The sequence below is a fragment of the Pseudochaenichthys georgianus genome, unplaced genomic scaffold (assembly GCF_902827115.2).
Source record: "Pseudochaenichthys georgianus unplaced genomic scaffold, fPseGeo1.2 scaffold_480_arrow_ctg1, whole genome shotgun sequence".
Classification (NCBI taxonomy): domain Eukaryota; kingdom Metazoa; phylum Chordata; class Actinopteri; order Perciformes; family Channichthyidae; genus Pseudochaenichthys; species Pseudochaenichthys georgianus.
Window position 1 is genome coordinate 25,001 of NW_027263044.1, and position 21,277 is coordinate 46,277.

Sequence of the window (21,277 nt, forward strand, 5' to 3'; positions counted from 1 at the left end):
CTTCTTACATGTTGAACTCAAATACCTGTACTTTCTACTTCTTACATGTTGAACACAAATACCTGTACTTTCTACTTCTTACATGTTGAACTCAAATACCTGTACTTTCTACTTCTCTCATGTTGAACACAAATACCTGTACTTTCTACTTCTTACATGTTGAACACAAATACCTGTACTTTCTACTTCTCTCATGTTGAACACAAATACCTGTACTTTCTACTTCTCTCATGTTGAACACAAATACCTGTACTTTCTACTTCTCACATGTTGAACACAAATACCTGTACTTTCTACTTCTCTCATGTTGAACACAAATACCTGTACTTTCTACTTCTTACATGTTGAACTCAAATACCTGTACTTTCTACTTCTCTCATGTTGAACACAAATACCTGTACTTTCTACTTCTCTCATGTTGAACACAAATACCTGTACTTTCTACTTCTCACATGTTGAACACAAATACCTGTACTTTCTACTTCTCACATGTTGAACACAAATACCTGTACTTTCTACTTCTCACATGTTGAACACAAATACCTGTACTTTCTACTTCTCACATGTTGAACACAAATACCTGTACTTTCTACTTCTTACATGTTGAACCCAAATACCTGTACTTTCTACTTCTCACATGTTGAACCCAAATACCTGTACTTTCTACTTCTTACATGTTGAACCCAAATACCTGTACTTTCTACTTCTTACATGTTGAACACAAATACCTGTACTTTCTACTTCTTACATGTTGAACTCAAATACCTGTACTTTCTACTTCTTACATGTTGAACTCAAATACCTGTACTTTCTACTTCTTACATGTTGAACTCAAATACCTGTACTTTCTACTTCTTACATGTTGAACCCAAATACCTGTACTTTCTACTTCTTACATGTTGAACTCAAATACCTGTACTTTCTACTTCTTACATGTTGAACTCAAATACCTGTACTTTCTACTTCTTACATGTTGAACACAAATACCTGTACTTTCTACTTCTTACATGTTGAACCCAAATACCTGTACTTTCTACTTCTTACATGTTGAACTCAAATACCTGTACTTTCTACTTCTTACATGTTGAACTCAAATACCTGTACTTTCTACTTCTTACATGTTGAACTCAAATACCTGTACTTTCTACTTCTTACATGTTGAACTCAAATACCTGTACTTTCTACTTCTTACATGTTGAACCCAAATACCTGTACTTTCTACTTCTTACATGTTGAACTCAAATACCTGTACTTTCTACTTCTTACATGTTGAACTCAAATACCTGTACTTTCTACTTCTTACATGTTGAACTCAAATACCTGTACTTTCTACTTCTTACATGTTGAACACAAATACCTGTACTTTCTACTTCTTACATGTTGAACTCAAATACCTGTACTTTCTACTTCTTACATGTTGAACTCAAATACCTGTACTTTCTACTTCTTACATGTTGAACCCAAATACCTGTACTTTCTACTTCTTACATGTTGAACTCAAATACCTGTACTTTCTACTTCTTACATGTTGAACTCAAATACCTGTACTTTCTACTTCTTACATGTTGAACTCAAATACCTGTACTTTCTACTTCTTACATGTTGAACCCAAATACCTGTACTTTCTACTTCTTACATGTTGAACTCAAATACCTGTACTTTCTACTTCTTACATGTTGAACTCAAATACCTGTACTTTCTACTTCTTACATGTTGAACACAAATACCTGTACTTTCTACTTCTTACATGTTGAACTCAAATACCTGTACTTTCTACTTCTTACATGTTGAACTCAAATACCTGTACTTTCTACTTCTTACATGTTGAACCCAAATACCTGTACTTTCTACTTCTTACATGTTGAACTCAAATACCTGTACTTTCTACTTCTTACATGTTGAACTCAAATACCTGTACTTTCTACTTCTTACATGTTGAACCCAAATACCTGTACTTTCTACTTCTTACATGTTGAACCCAAATACCTGTACTTTCTACTTCTTACATGTTGAACTCAAATACCTGTACTTTCTACTTCTTACATGTTGAACTCAAATACCTGTACTTTCTACTTCTTACATGTTGAACTCAAATACCTGTACTTTCTACTTCTTACATGTTGAACCCAAATACCTGTACTTTCTACTTCTTACATGTTGAACTCAAATACCTGTACTTTCTACTTCTTACATGTTGAACTCAAATACCTGTACTTTCTACTTCTTACATGTTGAACTCAAATACCTGTACTTTCTACTTCTTACATGTTGAACTCAAATACCTGTACTTTCTACTTCTTACATGTTGAACTCAAATACCTGTACTTTCTACTTCTTACATGTTGAACCCAAATACCTGTACTTTCTACTTCTTACATGTTGAACTCAAATACCTGTACTTTCTACTTCTTACATGTTGAACTCAAATACCTGTACTTTCTACTTCTTACATGTTGAACTCAAATACCTGTACTTTCTACTTCTTACATGTTGAACACAAATACCTGTACTTTCTACTTCTTACATGTTGAACTCAAATACCTGTACTTTCTACTTCTTACATGTTGAACTCAAATACCTGTACTTTCTACTTCTTACATGTTGAACCCAAATACCTGTACTTTCTACTTCTTACATGTTGAACTCAAATACCTGTACTTTCTACTTCTTACATGTTGAACTCAAATACCTGTACTTTCTACTTCTTACATGTTGAACACAAATACCTGTACTTTCTACTTCTTACATGTTGAACCCAAATACCTGTACTTTCTACTTCTTACATGTTGAACTCAAATACCTGTACTTTCTACTTCTTACATGTTGAACTCAAATACCTGTACTTTCTACTTCTTACATGTTGAACACAAATACCTGTACTTTCTACTTCTTACATGTTGAACTCAAATACCTGTACTTTCTACTTCTTACATGTTGAACCCAAATACCTGTACTTTCTACTTCTTACATGTTGAACTCAAATACCTGTACTTTCTACTTCTTACATGTTGAACTCAAATACCTGTACTTTCTACTTCTTACATGTTGAACACAAATACCTGTACTTTCTACTTCTTACATGATGAACACAAATACCTGTACTTTCTACTTCTTACATGTTGAACTCAAATACCTGTACTTTCTACTTCTTACATGTTGAACCCAAATACCTGTACTTTCTTCTTCTTACATGTTGAACTCAAATACCTGTACTTTCTACTTCTTACATGTTGAACTCAAATACCTGTACTTTCTACTTCTTACATGTTGAACCCAAATACCTGTACTTTCTACTTCTTACATGTTGAACCCAAATACCTGTACTTTCTACTTCTTACATGTTGAACTCAAATACCTGTACTTTCTACTTCTTACATGTTGAACTCAAATACCTGTACTTTCTACTTCTTACATGTTGAACTCAAATACCTGTACTTTCTACTTCTTACATGTTGAACCCAAATACCTGTACTTTCTACTTCTTACATGTTGAACTCAAATACCTGTACTTTCTACTTCTTACATGTTGAACTCAAATACCTGTACTTTCTACTTCTCACATGTTGAACACAAATACCTGTACTTTCTACTTCTCACATGTTGAACACAAATACCTGTACTTTCTACTTCTTACATGTTGAACCCAAATACCTGTACTTTCTACTTCTTACATGTTGAACACAAATACCTGTACTTTCTACTTCTCACATGTTGAACCCAAATACCTGTACTTTCTACTTCTAACATGTTTAACTCAAATACCTGTACTTTCTACTTCTTACATGTTGAACCCAAATACCTGTACTTTCTACTTCTAACATGTTTAACTCAAATACCTGTACTTTCTACTTCTTACATGTTGAACCCAAATACCTGTACTTTCTACTTCTTACATGTTGAACTCAAATACCTGTACTTTCTACTTCTTACATGTTGAACTCAAATACCTGTACTTTCTACTTCTAACATGTTTAACTCAAATACCTGTACTTTCTACTTCTTACATGTTGAACCCAAATACCTGTACTTTCTACTTCTTACATGTTGAACTCAAATACCTGTACTTTCTACTTCTTACATGTTGAACTCAAATACCTGTACTTTCTACTTCTAACATGTTTAACTCAAATACCTGTACTTTCTACTTCTTACATGTTGAACTCAAATACCTGTACTTTCTACTTCTTACATGTTGAACACAAATACCTGTACTTTCTACTTCTCACATGTTGAACACAAATACCTGTACTTTCTACTTCTCACATGTTGAACACAAATACCTGTACTTTCTATTTTGCTTCTTAGTTAACTCTGTCTGTGGGACGAATTCTTCTGATTCTGATGTATGTATCTATCAGTTTAAGTGATCTATCCTATCCACCTGTTGCGTCTGTTCTCATCCAAATTAGACGGTGTAGACTTTGACTCCAACATGGTAAACTTATTATATTATTATTTTTGGAACATCTGGCAACACTGGGAACATTTATTTTTAGAAGCCACAGATTAATAACTGCAACAACACCGACCAGCACAGTCAGTACAGACTGCATGGATACGACGGTGGTTAAAAAACATCCATCCATCTTATCAGGCAGAAGAGATGGTGTCTGATCCCTAGCGGCCCCCCCTCGTGGGAGATTCAGGGGTCCGGCTGAACCGCCATAAGCAGTCGCTCCTGCCTCTGTCCATTAACACTCACATGTAATGTCATGTTTCAATGTCGGCCATGAGGGAGGTGCACCAGGTCGCCATCGTCAGTCGGTGCGTCTGTGTATGAGGGATAATAATGTATTTGAATGTGAACTATGTTTGTGTACATGTACGTGGAACTGCAGAACAGATTTCCTCACGGGGACATTTCAGTATATCGTACACGAGAGGCTGTGGCTCAGGCGCTTCACCCCAAAGTGCTCCGGTGGGGATTCTCCACAGCGCTGAGGATGTAATGAAATACAAACCCAGCACCAGCAGGGACCGCTGTGCTAACGACACGCTCTCGCCCCTCGTTCCCCGCTGCTTGGGTTTATAAAGTATTCGTTTCTGCGGGACGGACTCTCACGTATCCCGAGTGAGGAAATATGAACGCTACCAGCAGCACGCGGACGGCCATCGTGGCGGCGGCCCCCGTGGACGCGCTGCTGTCCCTCAGGATCACGTGGTCCTCGCTGATGTCTTTGGGCAGACGCAGGTCGTGCAGCTGGAGACGGGAGGAGAGGTTACCATGGTTACAGAGCAGGGAGGACAGTTACCACGGAGACAGAGATCATGAGGAAGAAACGGGATGGAGAAAAAAAAATGGTATCTCGTAGAAAGTCAAGAAATATTGTTAAATTAGAACAGTTTTTATTTATAGATGAATGCAATAATGTGGTTTAATATATTATAGTAGCTATATATAGTATATTGTTGGAGCTATATATTATTTAATAGGTAAACATATATTTACTTGCTGTTTATAGTGAATGTATTATCAGTATTTAGTGTCTTAGTATAGTGTAGTTGTGATGCTTGTATTCTGCTCTGGGTGTAATTGTATAGAGACAGGTGGAGGAGGGAGCAGAGCACCAGTAGGCAGGTATTCAAGCCAGAAGGAAAGGAATAGGAAAGGAATAGGAAAGGAAACCTGTTTTCTAAGGAGACTCTTGTCTGGAGTCGGATCGTAACATTCGCTAACTGGTGGCTGCTTTACTTGAAGTGAATAATCTGTTTTGTTTCTGTATGATTATATGATCCGTGCACCTCTGGCTCTCCTGAGTCCACGTTGGTCTGGATGAGGATCTTCCCGATGCGGACGTCTTTGCACACGGCCCTGAGCGCCGGCTCCATCGTCTCCCTGGGCCCGAAGCACCGAGACGCCTGTGATCTGCAGAGAGGAGGGGGGACAGGAAGTAACTGGAGGGGGACACACACACACAGGAAGTGAAGAACAGACTCACCCCTCTCCCCTGGCACCGGCGGCCCTCGTACTCCTCGCCCTGCGGAGTCTGCACCGCACACACCTGGGAGCAGAAACAACTATATGCATGTCTACTGTTAGGATAATATCACTGGTCCCCGGCTTGATCTTCAGCCTCAGGATCCATGAGGGAGTTTCTCTCCAAAACACTGCCTGAAAACGCCTCCATTGGACTCCTGTGTTTACTTCAGGAACACAGTGACATCACTAGGTAACACTTGCGCTCCTATTGGCTAGCGCTCCAACACATTGTACGTGATAGGCTAAGGGGCGGGACATCTGCGGAAAAACTGAAACAATGATCTGCACCAAGTTATTAGCATTATACTAATCTGTGTAGGATGTAATCATACATTTTATTTATACAGGCGGCTTGCAAGGCTCTCAAGGTCGACGTACAAGGTGCACAAACAAAAAGGACAATATGACCAATGGATGAAAACTGAGAAGCAGAGGACGTGTGAGCCGGGATCAGATATGTTCTGAGGCGTGATTTCAAAATGGATGTTTAACTTTGAGACTGTTTTAAAATAGTTTTCTAATAGTTTGTCTTCCAGTTTTTCCTTTTCTTGCATCACACTCTGTACTTTATGTTGTCCCCTCTTCTTCATGTCTCTTCTACATCAACATGTGTCCCCTCTTCTTCATGTCTCTTCTACATCAACATGTGTCCCCTCTTCTTCGTGTCTCTTCTACATCAACATGTGTCCCCTCTTCTTCATGTCTCTTCTTCATCAACATGTGTCCCCTCTTCTTCATGTCTCTTCTTCATCAACATGTGTCCCCTCTTCTTCATGTCTCTTCTACATCAACATGTGTCCCCTCTTCTTCATGTCTCTTCTACATCAACATGTGTCCCCTCTTCTTCATGTCTCTTCTTCATCAACATGTGTCCCCTCTTCTTCATGTCTCTTCTACATCAACATGTGTCCCCTCTTCTTCATGTCTCTTCTTCATCAACATGTGTCCCCTCTTCTTCATGTCTCTTCTCCATCAACATGTGTCCCCTCTTCTCCATGTCTCTTCTACATGAACATGTGTCCCCTCTTCTTCATGTCTCTTCTACCCCAGTGTACCCGATGATGGTGAGCAGCCCTCTGACCTGAGGACTGCTCAGCGTCTGACTCTGAGTCGACGCCAGCAGAGCCAGACAGATCTACAGATCTACAATAATCAGAAGCTGAAGGTTTTACTGCTCTTTTTCTGGTATATTTAAAACACTCGTTTTGATAAAGCTACCTATATTGTGTCACTGTAGTACAAGGCCGGGACAGAGATGGATTCTGGCTCCTTCAGAGCCGTTATGACTGGATTACATTGTACATGTATTTTAATTGTATCTCCACATGCTCTGAAGCTCTATGTCTGTCTTTGTGGCGCACTTTGAACCAAACAAGCTTTTTAGATTGCTCAAACGTTCTCCTTCCGTCCTCGTGTTACCTCTTTCTGACACATGGTGGCGCCACCCTCTCATGTTTCATCCTCACCTCCTCCAGCTGGCTGTGCACGTGCTGCACGATCAGATGAATGGCCACCATGTCGCCTCCGCCTGAAAGCAACTTCAGGAAGGTTCCTGCTCCTCTCCCTCCTCTCCCCCCTCTCCCCCTGCTCTTCTCCCCCTGCACCTCTCCCTCCTCTCCCCCTGGTCCTCTCCCTCCCCTCCCCCTGGTCCTCTCCCTCCTCTCCCCCTGCTCCTCTCCCTCCTCTCCCCCTGCTCCTCTCCCTCCTCTCCCCCTGCTCCTCTCCCTCCCTCTCCCCCTGCTCTTCTCCCCCTGCTCCTCTCCCTCCTCTCCCCCCTGCTCCTCTCCCTCCTCTCCCCCTGCTCCTCTCCCTCCTCTCCCCTGCTCCTCTCCTCCTCTCCCCCTGCTCCTCTCCCTCCTCTCCCCCTGCTCCTCTCCCTCCTCTCCCCCTGCTCCTCTCCCTCCTCTCCCCCCCCCTGCTCCTCTCCCTCCTCTCCCCCTGCTCTTCTCCCCCTGCACCTCTCCCTCCTCTCCCCCTGCTCCTCTCCCTCCTCTCCCCCTGCTCCTCTCCTCTCCCTCCTCTCCCCCCTGCTCCTCTCCCTCCTCTCCCCCTGCTCCTCTCCTCTCCCTCCTCTCCCCCCTGCTCCTCTCCCTCCTCTCCCCCTGCTCCTCTCCCTCCTCTCCCCCTGCTCCTCTCCCTCCTCTCCCCCCTGCTCCTCTCCCTCCTCTCCCCCTGCTCCTCTCCCTCCTCTCCCCTGCTCCTCTCCCTCCTCTCCCCCTGCTCCTCTCCCTCCTCTCCCCCTGCTCCTCTTTGAGGCAGCAGCAAAGACTAGTTTTAGCTCTCAACAAGTTTTAAAAGTGTATCTTACCTTTTTTCACCTAGTTAACGTTTTAATTATTAATTATAGTTATTATTATTTTTAATTATTATTCATGCATATTTAACTAATCACTCCCCTTCAAATGGAAATATGTGTTTACATAAATGGAGACCAAACCGTTTGAGACCCACAGAGATAACTTAGTCAAACACTCAGAGAGTCCTTTACCTCACTGAGCTGCAGTTATCAGCCTCTCAGTCTGACAGCAGAGGACTCTCCTCCACCTGGTTGTTGAAACAGCTCCTGATATCGGTTAGCGCAGCTAGCTAGCACCAGATGCTAACAGCTACAATACAGTATCAGTATCAGTATCAGTATCTCTCTCGCTCTCTCTCTCTCTCTCGCTCTCTCGCTCGCTCACTCTCGCTCTCTCGCTCGCTCTCTCTCTCTCTCGCTCTCTCGCTCGCTCACTCTCTCTCTCTCTCGCTCTCTCTCTCTTTCTCGCTCTCTCTCTCTCTCGCTCTCTCTCTCGCTCTCTCTCGCTCTCTCTCTCTCCACACATACACACACCCTCCCGAGCTTGAATGACACACAGAGGCCAATCGAGGGCTTTAGTGTATGATCTGTATGAAAGTGGCATGTCGGCAGGCCACATCGTGTAGACAGCCAGAGGCAGAGTCAGACCCACATAAAAAAAAGATTCCTCAGGCCAGCAGGCCACTCAGCAGGCCTGGCCATCGGGAAACCTCCCGGTCCTCCCGATGGCCAGTCCGGTCCTGGCTACGCTTATTAAACACTTTACGTCTAATGCCATGAAGTGCTTTTATGTTTTTAACTTTCAACAATATGTTAAACCTAAAGGAGAAACATTACGCTTATTTCTGTAAGACTATATATAGTTTCACAGTGTTTACTGAGCTCTGTGTTCTAATTCAACTCGTTTGAATGGTGAGATGCACAGTAGTAGATGTGGAGGCCGAACAGATTATTACTATAATGCATAAAGTATTGCTCATTAAAAATACCTTCATGTAATCAAACGTATTGGGATTCACATCGATGTTCAAAAAGCTCTATACAGCACCTCTTTTCACCCTCTGTCTGAAACCAGAGCCCAGTCCGCTCTGATTGGTTAGCTGACCGGCTCTGTTGTGATCAACCAGCTTAGAGATGTCCCGCCCCTTAGTCTAGCACGTACAATATGTTGGAGCGTTAGCCAATAGGAGCGTTAGTGTTCCATAATGATGTCACTAAGTTCAGGAAGTAAACAAAGGAGTCTAATGGAGGGCTTTCTGCAGTATACGTTGATTTTCTGAGCTCTAAGTATGCAGGGAATGCAGGAAATGCAGGAAAATCTTGAAAAAAAAAGTTTAATACCTAAAAAAAATGTATATTAGAAAAGTATTTAAAATGTTTTTAGCCAAAAATCCCCTTTTATAAACTCTTGTGTTTTTCTGCTAACATCCTTATCTGTAAAGTAAGTAGTAACTGAAGCTATACAATAATTGTGGTGAGTTTTGCTTGACTTTTCCAGGTAGTTTTACTACAGTGTGGTGTGAGTACTTTTACTGCAGTAGGACCTGAATACTCTGCCAATGAGAGCGTTAGTGTTACATAGTGATGTCACTATGATCAGGAAGTAAACAAAGGAGTCTAATGGAGGCCTTTCTGCAGTATACGTTGTCACCTCGGGACACCACGATGTCGGCCAGCCTCATGGCGGGCTCGATGTTCTGCTCGAAGGCCGGCTTCACGAACTTGTGGTACTGCTTGATGACGCCCTCGATGTCGCGGCCGCGCTCCGTGAGGACTCTGCGCAGCCGGCGCACCAGACGGATATCTGAGTCCGTGTCCACGAAGATCTTCATATCCAGGAGCTGCAGGGAGGAAAACAAACACACAGGCAGAGAGATTATATACAGTATATTATGTTAATGACATGTACTAACTATGGCTATAAGATAAATGTCGTGAGGTGAACAATACAATGTGTCCCTTTGAGTTATAGTAAAGTATTAAGTGGCTTTAAATACTTAAGAACACTGGTGGAGTGTAACTAAGTAGGTGTTGTACTCATGAACTTGCCTGACTCAACAAAACAAAGTACTGAAAGGCTAAAGTCAAGCGAACCCCTGCAGAAGAATCTAGAACAGGTCAAAGCCGACCCAGTCTCTCCGGCGAGCTGAAGTCGTACACGGGGATCTTCAGGATCTTGCCCTGCTTCAGTTTCCGCAGCGTGGCGACCAGGAGCTGGAAGTGGAACGCCGCCGGGTGATCGAAGCTATAATCGTTACTCGCTGCTAAACTCTGCTCCTCTGAGGATAACAGCTGGAGGGCAAACAGGAAGTGGATGTCACCCTGTTGTCTGATAAAGCAACATGATGGACATGGTAGTTAAACAGGATTATTCAACTCCATTTAAATAGTTGCAAAGGTTTTATTGACTTAGTATCGTCCGTATAAATGGCACAGTTTAGTTTTAAATGATATAAAATAAATAGATCTGCAACAATAAGTCTATCGATCTTTGTGTGACTTTAAAAGTTGATTATTGGGGGGGGGGGGGTAGAGGGAGGGGAGACCAGGCGCATGTTGCGAAAAATTATTGTTACAGTGGATGAAGCGGGAGGGGTGTCTACAGTCAAAGATGAATCTTGATGCGGCCAAATTTGACCCCGAGTAACCCACAAAAATTCTGCTGGGTCTCCCCGGACCCCAACACCAAATTATACACTTTTTTTTTTTAGACCTTCAAATGTGGCTAAAATTGTCAAAATCAGTTTTGTAGTGTTTATATGCTGTGTGTTGTGGAGGATATCACGAAGCCTTGTTCCGTTAACAATTATATAATTTTAACTCGAAACGGGTCACGGGAGACCCGAACACAACATAAGGGTTAAAAGCAGCGGCAACAAGAAAAGTCTTCTTCACACACACATCCTTATCAGGCTTCGGAGACAGCAGATACTTAGGTAGTGTGGTGACCACTGTATTACGGAATTCAGCAACTACAGGTTGGGGGTATGGTTCCGCACGGACACATTTGTTGGCGGTACCTCTTATGTATATGTGACTGTGTCCTCTTTCCTTTCTCTCTCTCTTGGCTACTCGGACTGCAAGCCAATCCAGTCCGGGGGGGGGGGGGGGGGTCCGGCCGGGGGGCAGGAGGCGGTCCAACGAGTCCTCCCCACTCCCACTTCAACACACACACATTACATCATATTCTAATTACTTGTACGTAGACTCTGATTGCACTATTTCTATTCTATTTTATTTGTTTACATTTGTATTTACTTCAGCTTTACAACTAATAATGTTACGGTAAGAATTCCCAGAATTAGTGACAATCATTTGGAAACTAATAATTGTATTCCTGCCACAGTTCTTCCTTGGCTTCTCCAAGAATCATCCACACATACACAGAGAGGGGGGAGAGCCACGGGTTGAACACCAGACTGCTGGAACTGGCCTAGTCTTTATTAACTACATCATGTTTACCTCGTGTGAATCCTGTTTTTAAATCTGACCCTGTTGCTGCTATAAACGCCTGACTTTCCCAAGGAGATGAATAAAGTTCCATCTTCAAATTCAAAAGCTTTTATTGTCATTGAATACAACGAGATGTAAAGTCACTGCTGCCGCGAGTGCTTTACAAACAGACATATTAAAACACAGATTAAAAGGCCTGACAGTTTCGACCAGCAAGTAGCGCACACAGCTTCGGATCGTCATGTAGATGATTAATAAATAAATGAATAAAATAGAATTATGATAACATATATATGATAAATATTACAGTATAGAGACAGACCATGATGATGATTATTGAATTCCCAGAATGAGGGACAATCATTTGGAAACTAATGATGTTCTTTCTACAAATCAACAAATAAATGCTTCGTAAGCAATTCAAAAGCAATGTTTCTCTACTTCAACCTAAAGTAAAAATCCAGCTTAAACATTAATGAATGAAGTATATATTCTAATAATACTGAATATTTGATTACATTTCTCTTTTCCATGAAGAGCTTTACAATGCCTACAGTGAGTCATAGATCTAAATGTATCCTCCACCACACAACAACACACGTGTTCCTGCAGTCTGACACACCAACAGATCCCAACATTTAGCCCGGTACTCTGGTGTGTGTCAGGCACTAAGAGGACCACTGGCGCTGGCTAGAGGGTAGCATTGATGAATTATGTATAAAAGCTCACAGCTCAAATAGTTAATTTGAAATTATGCTAACATGTAAATATATTTAAATGATCAGGTTTTTAACATCTGTTTATTATTATTATTATCAATATTATTAGTAGCCTAATAATGCATTTAGTATTACAGTTATAGAAAAACATTAAAAATGAACATAATACAATAGTATTATTAATAAGTGTCTTGACACACAATTTCCCTGGATAAAGAATTATAATTCTGATAATACCGTGTGTATATTATGTATTTAACAGAGACAGTGCATATTAATCAACATTTCTGTAATGCACCAGGTGTTCCCTCTCTAGTGCCTGGACAGATGTTGTAAGTCAGAGGTGCCCAGTACGTCGACCGCGGGCGACCGGTCGCCCGCGGGGGCAATGCTGGTAGACCGCGAGTCATTCATTAAAATAAAATCCCTCCTCCCTTGTCCTCCCTGCCACTTAATTCAGGAGTTTACTTGATTGACAGAAAAAGCGACCTATCGCTTTCCAGTCTGTTAACCCAGAATGCAAAGCGATATAACATCAGTCAAGTGCCGGGTAGTGATGGGAATTCCGGCTCTTCTTGGTGAGCCGGATCATTTGGCTCGGCTCACCAAGAAGAGCCGGCTCTTTCGGCTCCCAAAGGGCTCTTCAGTTTACCACATATTATACCTTTTATAATTAAATCAAATGCCATGCCTCATTTCACTCCATTTGCTCTTTCCAGCGCTGTTTTTGCAGGGGGCTGATTCTGTGAGCTGCAGCTGACCACGCCCCCCTGCAGGAGAGGGGAGCGTGCTCTGAGATCAGCTGCTAGGCTGCAGCAATCGTGCTACTTTGTGCACATTGTGCAAGCAACGATGTTTTCAAATCTGTAATCAAAAAGCTCCTCAAAAACACTATCGAAGCAGTTCCTGCCTTTGTTACGTTAGTTCAAACAGTAACAACGGACTACTTTTCTTAGCGGATGCATGTCAATTTAAATCAATACATTGTAGTGCCGAGAGATATGGAGTCAGAGGCGGTGCATCGAAGGTGCAAAAGGGAACTTTAATCACAAGCTGCAAAGGACATGTTGTCGGGTCGCAGCCCGGGTCGACAAGAGACAGAGCCAAGAGGGCACACCTATTTATAGGTAACCCATAACATGTCCGTGTGGGAACAATAACCGCAACTGTAGTTCCAGGTTTGAATTATGACCCAGTGGTTAAATAGGTGGTCACCACACAAGCCCCCCCAGAATTCAAACATGGCAAAAAAAAATATATCCCCACGTCCGTGGAGGAAGCACCACAAGGGCCGAGGAGGGTGGGGCCGCAGGTGAGGACCGGGCCATGGAACGGGCCACGAAACGGGCCACGAAAGGGGGCCGCAGGAGAGGGCAGGGGCCCTAACGAGGGCGAGGGCACCCACACCGAGGGCGGGCCGTCGTAAGGGGGCCGCACTAGGTGTTGCGGAGAACCCAGCAGGAAAGAGGGCAACCCGGCCGCAGGCAGACGCACAACGGCGGCGGGCATGAAGTCCACGGCAGGCGTCGAGGTATCCCCGGAAGAGAGGGCAACCCGGCCGCAGGCAGACGCACAACGGCGGCGGGCATGAAGTCCTCGGCAGGCGTCGAGGTATCCCCGGAAGAGAGGAGCAGTCCCCCCGGGAGGAAGGAGCACAACCCGGCGGGCATGAAGTCCTCAGCAGGTGCTGAGGCATCACCGGGAAGCAGGAGAGGCCAGACAGGGTCCCGGAGCGCGCCACCCATGGGCCGATGGAGCATGGGCGACGTCCGGAACTGTCGAGGCGAGAGGGGGTCCAGGAGTGCGCCACCCAGGCGTCGATGAACGTGAGTGGCGTCTGGATATCCCCGGACGGCAGGAGAGGCCAAACAGGCTCCGGAGCGCGCCACCCACGGGCCGATGGAGCATGGGCGACGTCCGGAACCGTTGAGGCGAGACGGGGTCCAGGAGTGCACAACCCAAGCGTCGATGACACCGTGAGTGGCGTCTGGAACCGCCGTCGAGGTGGTGACAAAAATGAGAGTGTCCACATGAGGTCAACCGGCTGGTCGAACCTCCTCTCCGGCACCGGAAAAAAAAAAAATTGTTAACAGTCAGATGTCAACACGTCGTTAGTTGCTAGCCGTTAGCTGCCGCTGCTAGTTGTCGTTAGCTGTTAGCCGTTGTTAGCTGTTAGCTGTCGTTGTTAGCCGTCGGTAGCTGCTAGCCGTTAGCTGTAGTGGTTAGCTGTTAGCTGGTGTCGACGGCCGCTAGCCGTTAGCTGGCTGCCATGGGTAGCTGCTAGCCGTCGTTAGCCCCTCGTGGTTAGCCGCTAGTCGTCGTCAGCCCGCGCAGCCAGGACGTGCAGCCGCACGCCCCGAAGAAACAAGCCCACGAGGTAGCAATCGGTTTGCTGGTCGTCGTGCATCGTCCCCCTGCTGGTTGGAAAGCCGATGCAGGAACGGCGAGCAACATCCCCAGCTCTTCTGCGGGGCGCGCACCGAGCCTCAGTCCGCGTGCCGGTGGCAGCCACGGACGATTCCAAAAATCCCCGGCATTTCGAGAAAGAAACATGAGTTCCTTTTGCCGTGTTCGGGTCTGTCCCGGAAACTTCTCGAGACTTGTCAGGGTCACCAGTGTAGTGCCGAGAGATATGGAGTCAGAGGCGGTGCATCGAAGGTGCAAAAGGGAACTTTAATCACAAGCTGCAAAGGACATGTTGTCGGGTCGCAGCCCGGGTCGACAAGAGACAGAGCCAAGAGGGCACACCTATTTATAGGTAACCCATAACATGTCCGTGTGGGAACAATAACCGCAACTGTAGTTCCAGGTTTGAATTATGACCCAGTGGTTAAATAGGTGGTCACCACAACATAAAACAATTTTTTAAAACAATAAAATCATTTTCTAAATCCATAAAAGCATTTCAATTAATATTGGGAGTCATGTCGTTACTTTGTTGAGAATGTGGTCATGTGTAATAAGCGGGATAATGTGCACATTGCATAATGTGCCTTCATGCCGATCTAGATCCCTCCGCAAAAAAACGGTGTGTGTGTGTGTGTGTGTGTGTGTGTGTGTGTGTGTGTGTGTGTGTGTGTGTGTGTGTGTGTGTGTGTGTGTGTGTGTGTGTGTGTGTGTGTGTGTGTGTGTGTGTGTGTGTGTGTGTGTGTGTGTGTGTGTGTGTGTATATTGGACCTATGTATATTTCATTATAACTTTGAGAGACTGTTCATAGGACCCATTTGAGTCTGGTGTCTAAGTTGTGTGTTCTACTCGTTTATTGTATTCCTTGTACTTATATTTGTGTTTTATGTTTAAGATGTCAGGACATGGAGAGTGGTTTCTTAGCCTGCTTGTTAGGTGTTTCTTAACAGAGAGAGAGAGAAATAGAGAGAGGTTAACATGCCATTTTAGTTTTATGTCTTCATGTATTTGTTTCTGTTCAAGAACCCAAATAGAGTTGTTGTAGTTATCCCATGTATACATAACACGTGTTATTCAGCTCCTTGCAATTTGGGATTTTATTTTTGGTTGGTAGACCTCGGTGAGCTGGTCATTTCAAAAGTAGCCCACCGGCCCAAAAAGTGTGGGCACCCCTGTTGTAAGTCATCCAAAAGACACATTTCCAATAACAATAAAGCACAAACGTGATTAATGTCAGACAGTGTAACGTTGTATCTTCAGGTTAAATGTTTATTAAAGTATATTTTAGTGTGTTATTTAGTTCACAGCTGATGAACATGCAGCTCACCTGATGTTACCTGAGAACAGCTCCATGAGCCTAATCAGAAAACCACCAGTCGGACACTAAGCGGCACATTTCATTAATACATTGTCTACTAACTGAGTTTTAATTTAGTATTATTAATATTGGAGATGTTTTGCCGTGTTATGAATGCACCTCACCACACAGTACGGTCATTTTCTTTTTGGTTCATCAATGGTGATAAATAATCTAGTCTATAAAAAATATTATTATACACATTTTATAGATGCCATTGCTCCAATTAAGGTAAAGGAAGTGACTGGGAAGAAAATATCTCCATGGAGAAAGGCCATGACCGTGAAAACAGAAAAAAGAGAATGTCGAAAAGCTGAACGCAGGTGGCGAAAAACAAATCTCCAGGTTCACTTTGACATTTATAAAGAGAGACTTGGCCTTTATAATTTGGAATTGAAAAACGCACGACAGTCTTTCTTCTCTGACATCATTACCAAAAACAAAAACAACGCACGTGCCTTGTTCGCTACCGTCGACAGACTAACTAACCCCCCAGTGTCAGTAGCCTCTGAACTTCTATCCACCAGGGCGTGCAATTATGTTTGCCTCCTTCTTCAGTGACAAAATTCAGAAAATCAGACAAGCAGTCAGTGCCTCTGCATCAGGAACAGCAAATGTGTTGTCTCTGTGTCCACTTAACATAAATTCAGACATCATGACACAATTCCATCAGATTAATGATAAAAACCTGGAGGACATTATACAACTTCTGAAGTCCTCCTCCTGCTGCCTTGATATTATTCCAACAGGATTTTTCAAAGATGTTTTTCCTTGCATGGCCTCAGATCTACTTCATACAGTAAACAAATCTCTTCACTCAGGTATTTTCCACAGGCCCTGAAAACTGCAGTCATTAAACCGCTCTTAAAAAAGAATAATCTAGATGCTTCAGTAATGAACAATTACAGGCCCATATCAAACCTCCCATTTCTAGGTAAGATCATTGAAAAAGTTGTTTTTCAACAGTTGAGTAATTTCTTGCATTTTAAAATAGCTGTTTTGATGTGTTCCAGTCAGGCTTTCGTCCAAACCACAGCATTGAGACTGCTCTTGTAAAGGTCTTTAACGACATCCACTTAAACACAGACAGTGGCAGAACTTCAGTGTTAGTATTATTAGATCTCAGTGCTGCGTTTGACACTGTTGACCACAGCATATTACTAGACCGACTGGAAAACTGGGTGGGACTTTCGGAAACAGTTCTAAATTGGTTTAAATCCTACCTAAAGGACAGAAACAACTTTGTTTCTATAGGTACATACACATCCGAGTTGACAAATATGACATGTGGGGTTCCTCAAGGCTCCATCTTGGGGCCTCTTCTCTTTAACGTCTACATGCTACCACTGGCTCAGATAATGAAGAACAACAAAATAAGTTACCATAGCTATGCAGATGACACACACATTTACATAACAATTTCACCAGGAGACTATGCTCCAATTCAAACACTGAGTAAGTGCATTGAACAAATCAATGACTCGATGTGTCAGAACTTTCTCCAATTAAACAAAGATAAAACTGAGGTAATGGTTTTTGGAGCCAAGGCAGAACGTTTAAAAGTTAGCGCTGAGCTTCAGTCTGCAATGTTCAAAACAACAGACAAAGCCAGAAATCTAGGTGTAGTCATGGACTCTGACCTGAGTTTCAACAGTCACATTAAAACAGTTACTAAATCAGCCTACTATCACCTAAAGAATATATCTAGGATTAAAAGACTAATGTCACAGCAGGATTTGGAAAAACTTGTCCATGCTTTTATCTTCAGTAGACTCGACTACTGCAATGGTGTCTTCACAGGTCTCACTAAAAAATCTATTAGAAAGCTGCAGCTGATTCAGAACGCCGCTGCTCGAGTCCTCACTGACACTAAGAAAGTGGATCACATCACTCCTGTTCTGAAGTCTTTACACTGGCTTCCTGTGTGTCAAAGAATAGATTTCAAAATACTGCTGCTGGTTTATAAAGCACTGAATGGTTTAGGCCCAAATTACATTACTGACCTCCTGCTAAACTATGAACCATCCAGATCTCTCAGGTCTTCAGGGACTGGTCAGCTTTCTGTCCCCAGAGTCAGAACTAAACCTGGAGAAGCAGCGTTCAGTTATTACGCTCCAGATATCTGGAACAAACTCCCAGAAACCTGCAGGTCTGCTACAACTCTGACTACTTTTAAATCCAGCAAGAAGACTTTTCTCTTTGTCGCTGCTTTTAATTGAACTATTCATATTTTAGACTGCACTGTAACCTTTATCCATGTATTTTTTCTTTTAATGTTTATTTTATTAGCTTTTCTTTTTAATGCTTAATGTCTTTCATTTTTTGTAAGCACTTTGATTGCCTTGTGTTGAAAAGTGCTATATAAATAAACTTGCCTTGCCTATAGTTTATTGGACATTAAGAGTCATTCATATTTTTATTTTAGTAGCATTTTCCTTGATATGATTGGTCTAAGTTTGCGAGGTTTGTTTGATTAATCTTTCATTATTTATTTTTAATTATATAAAAAGGAGCTTTCCTCCGGGCACAGAGAGACGGAGACTCGGTTACCTGTCGGGAGCGGGCGAACGCGACTCGGCCCGCGACCGGCCCGCGACTCGGGTCCGCAACCTCGCCTCCACCGGGATCCCGAGAGCTCGGAACCCGGCACCGGCTGCTGGAGCCATGGATGGAGTCCGCTGAACACGCGCTGTGGGATTGTGGGTAATGTAGTTCCTCGTCACGCTTCCTCACAGCTGCTCTCTCAAGGATCACGCACCACACCATCCTGACCACCACAGTGTTGGAAAACACAAGTACAGTCTGGGCAAGTACTCAACAAGTATTACACTTTAGGCAGAACGACCACTTTTGGAATAGTGTTGTATCACTGGATTATAATGAGTGATACAGAAAGGGAAACACCATTTTAATTTTGCAGATGATAAAGATGGAGCTAACTTTAATTTAATTACTTTTTTAATGCCAGATCTCTTAATGCATAACAGTTCAGGTAAGTCCATTTTATTTTTGTATTAATATAATGAACCTGCAAAAGTAGCTAGTAACATTGTCAACTACATTACTAACTGTGCCTTTAAGTAGGCATAGGCAAAGGAAAACACAAATATTGTGATGTTTTTTATTTATATAAAGATTCAAAGAGAGAGGCAAGAGAGAGAGAGAGAGAGAGAGAGATGAGAGAGAGAGAGAGTAAATCACACATTAGAGATAATATTGATAAAGCAGATTGTCTGGTGTTGTCGTCACAGTTCAGTTCAGTCCGTAGAGATTATGAGGTTTCCTCTCGTCTGCAGATCTCTGATCGCTGGGACGGATTTAGTCCACATCTGATTCACATTCGAGTTCATCTGGGTAAAACAAAAATCCCATAATTCCACATATCCACCTCTTCCAGGAATGCGGCTACGATATCCTTCCAAAGGTTCCTGTGAACACGGAGAGAGATTGAGATTTATTTTCACATTTAAAGCAAAAGGTCAACATTTCTGAACCTGCCAAACGTATTACACTTTTATATTATGTATCACACACAGGGAGATACACAACTGAAGGCTGTGAATGGGGTAGTGTACGTGTTCAGATCCTTTGCTGCAGTAAAAGTGCTCAAACCACACGGTTTAAAATACTTTGCTGCACGGACAAATCATGCAATCAAAATGTAGGCCTGACTCTGCCCAGACAACCTCGATAAAAAAGCATTTCTTCTCATTGTTGCGGTCTACGAGAATAGATTTACATTGTTCAATGTTCTCACATTGGTTTCTCACAGCATCTCTGTATAGTCTGTGTATTCACTCTCTGTCCTACACGGCTTGTTGGAGCTCCTGCTTATTTCCCATAATGCTCCTAACTGTTGGGGACATATGTTCCTCGTCCCATACCTCTGACCCAGTTGATCAGCCCGTCCTCCCTGAGCTCAGGCTGCACCTCGGGCTGCTCTCAGTGTGTTGTCTCCCTGTTCCTGCCTGTTGGCGTCAGCTGATAGACGTTATAGTGCTTTCTCTTGTTATGCACAATGTTGATTATTCTCTCTGAGCTAAATACTCGGGTCTGGGGAGAGATCTCCAGAACATGTCTTCTTGGGAATTCTCCGGCCGAAGCTCCAAATAAACCGTCAGTGTTTGTCCTCAAGGTTCCTGCTCTCCTCGTGTCTCCCTGAGTCTCCATTGATCCAGAGGTTTCCATCACACTCACCCTGCGCTCTGCTGAGCAGCTGCAGGTTGCGGCCCTCCTCCTGCACCTGCAGCTGCAACACCTGCTGCAGCAGCTCCTGCCGCAGCGTCTCCTGCACCAGACCCATCCTCTGCAGCTTCTCCCCGTTCAGACGCAGCAGCGCTCGGCCTGACAGACACACACATGCAGCTGTTATTATATCGTGACTCTGTAATCCACCTTCCTCTCAATCTCAATACGATACGGTCAGAGGTGGGAAGTGGAGGAGTACAAATACTTTGTTACTGTACTTAAGTACATTCCTCTGGTATCAGTACTTTACTCCACTACTTATTTTCTGACCACTTTTTACTTTGACTTCTTACATGTTGAACTCAAATACCTGTACTTTCTACTTCTCGAATATTGAACTCAAATACCTGTACTTTCTACTTCTCATATGTTGAACCCAAATACCTGTACTTTCTACTTCTCACATGTTGAACTCAAATACCTGTACTTTCTACTTCTCACATGTTGAACTCAAATACCTGTACTTTCTACTTCTTACATGTTGAACTCAAATACCTGTACTTTCTACTTCTCACATGTTGAACTCAAATACCTGTACTTTCTACTTCTTACATGTTGAACCAAATACCTGTACTTTCTACTTCTTACATGTTGAACCAAATACCTGTACTTTCTACTTCTACATGTTGAACACAAATACCTGAACTTTCTACTTCTTACATGTTGAACACAAATACCTGTACTTTCTACTTCTTACATGTTGAACTCAAATACCTGTACACTGCAGTAGGACCTGAATACTCTGCCAATGAGAGCGTTAGTGTTACATAGTGATGTCACTATGATCAGGAAGTAAACAAAGGAGTCTAATGGAGGCC

At 43.1% G+C, this 21,277-nt stretch overlaps 1 protein-coding gene and 1 pseudogene across 1 annotated transcript in view; both read right to left on the reverse strand.

Moving 5' to 3' along the window:
• Positions 1–11,972, reverse strand: part of LOC117442813 (uridine-cytidine kinase-like 1) — a 14,689-nt pseudogene extending 2,717 nt beyond the window's left edge.
• Positions 11,973–19,450: 7,478 nt separating this feature from the next.
• The window catches only part of samd10a (sterile alpha motif domain containing 10a), a 29,996-nt gene continuing 28,169 nt past the window's right edge, over positions 19,451–21,277 (reverse strand). Inside the window, exons 4-5 of the mRNA XM_034078779.2 lie at positions 20,409–20,555; positions 19,451–19,639 (exon numbers count right to left, since the gene is read on the reverse strand). Of these exons, the coding sequence (XP_033934670.1) occupies positions 19,617–19,639; positions 20,409–20,555 (170 nt within the window). The 3' untranslated portion in view covers positions 19,451–19,616. The remainder of the gene's footprint in view (positions 19,640–20,408; positions 20,556–21,277) is intronic.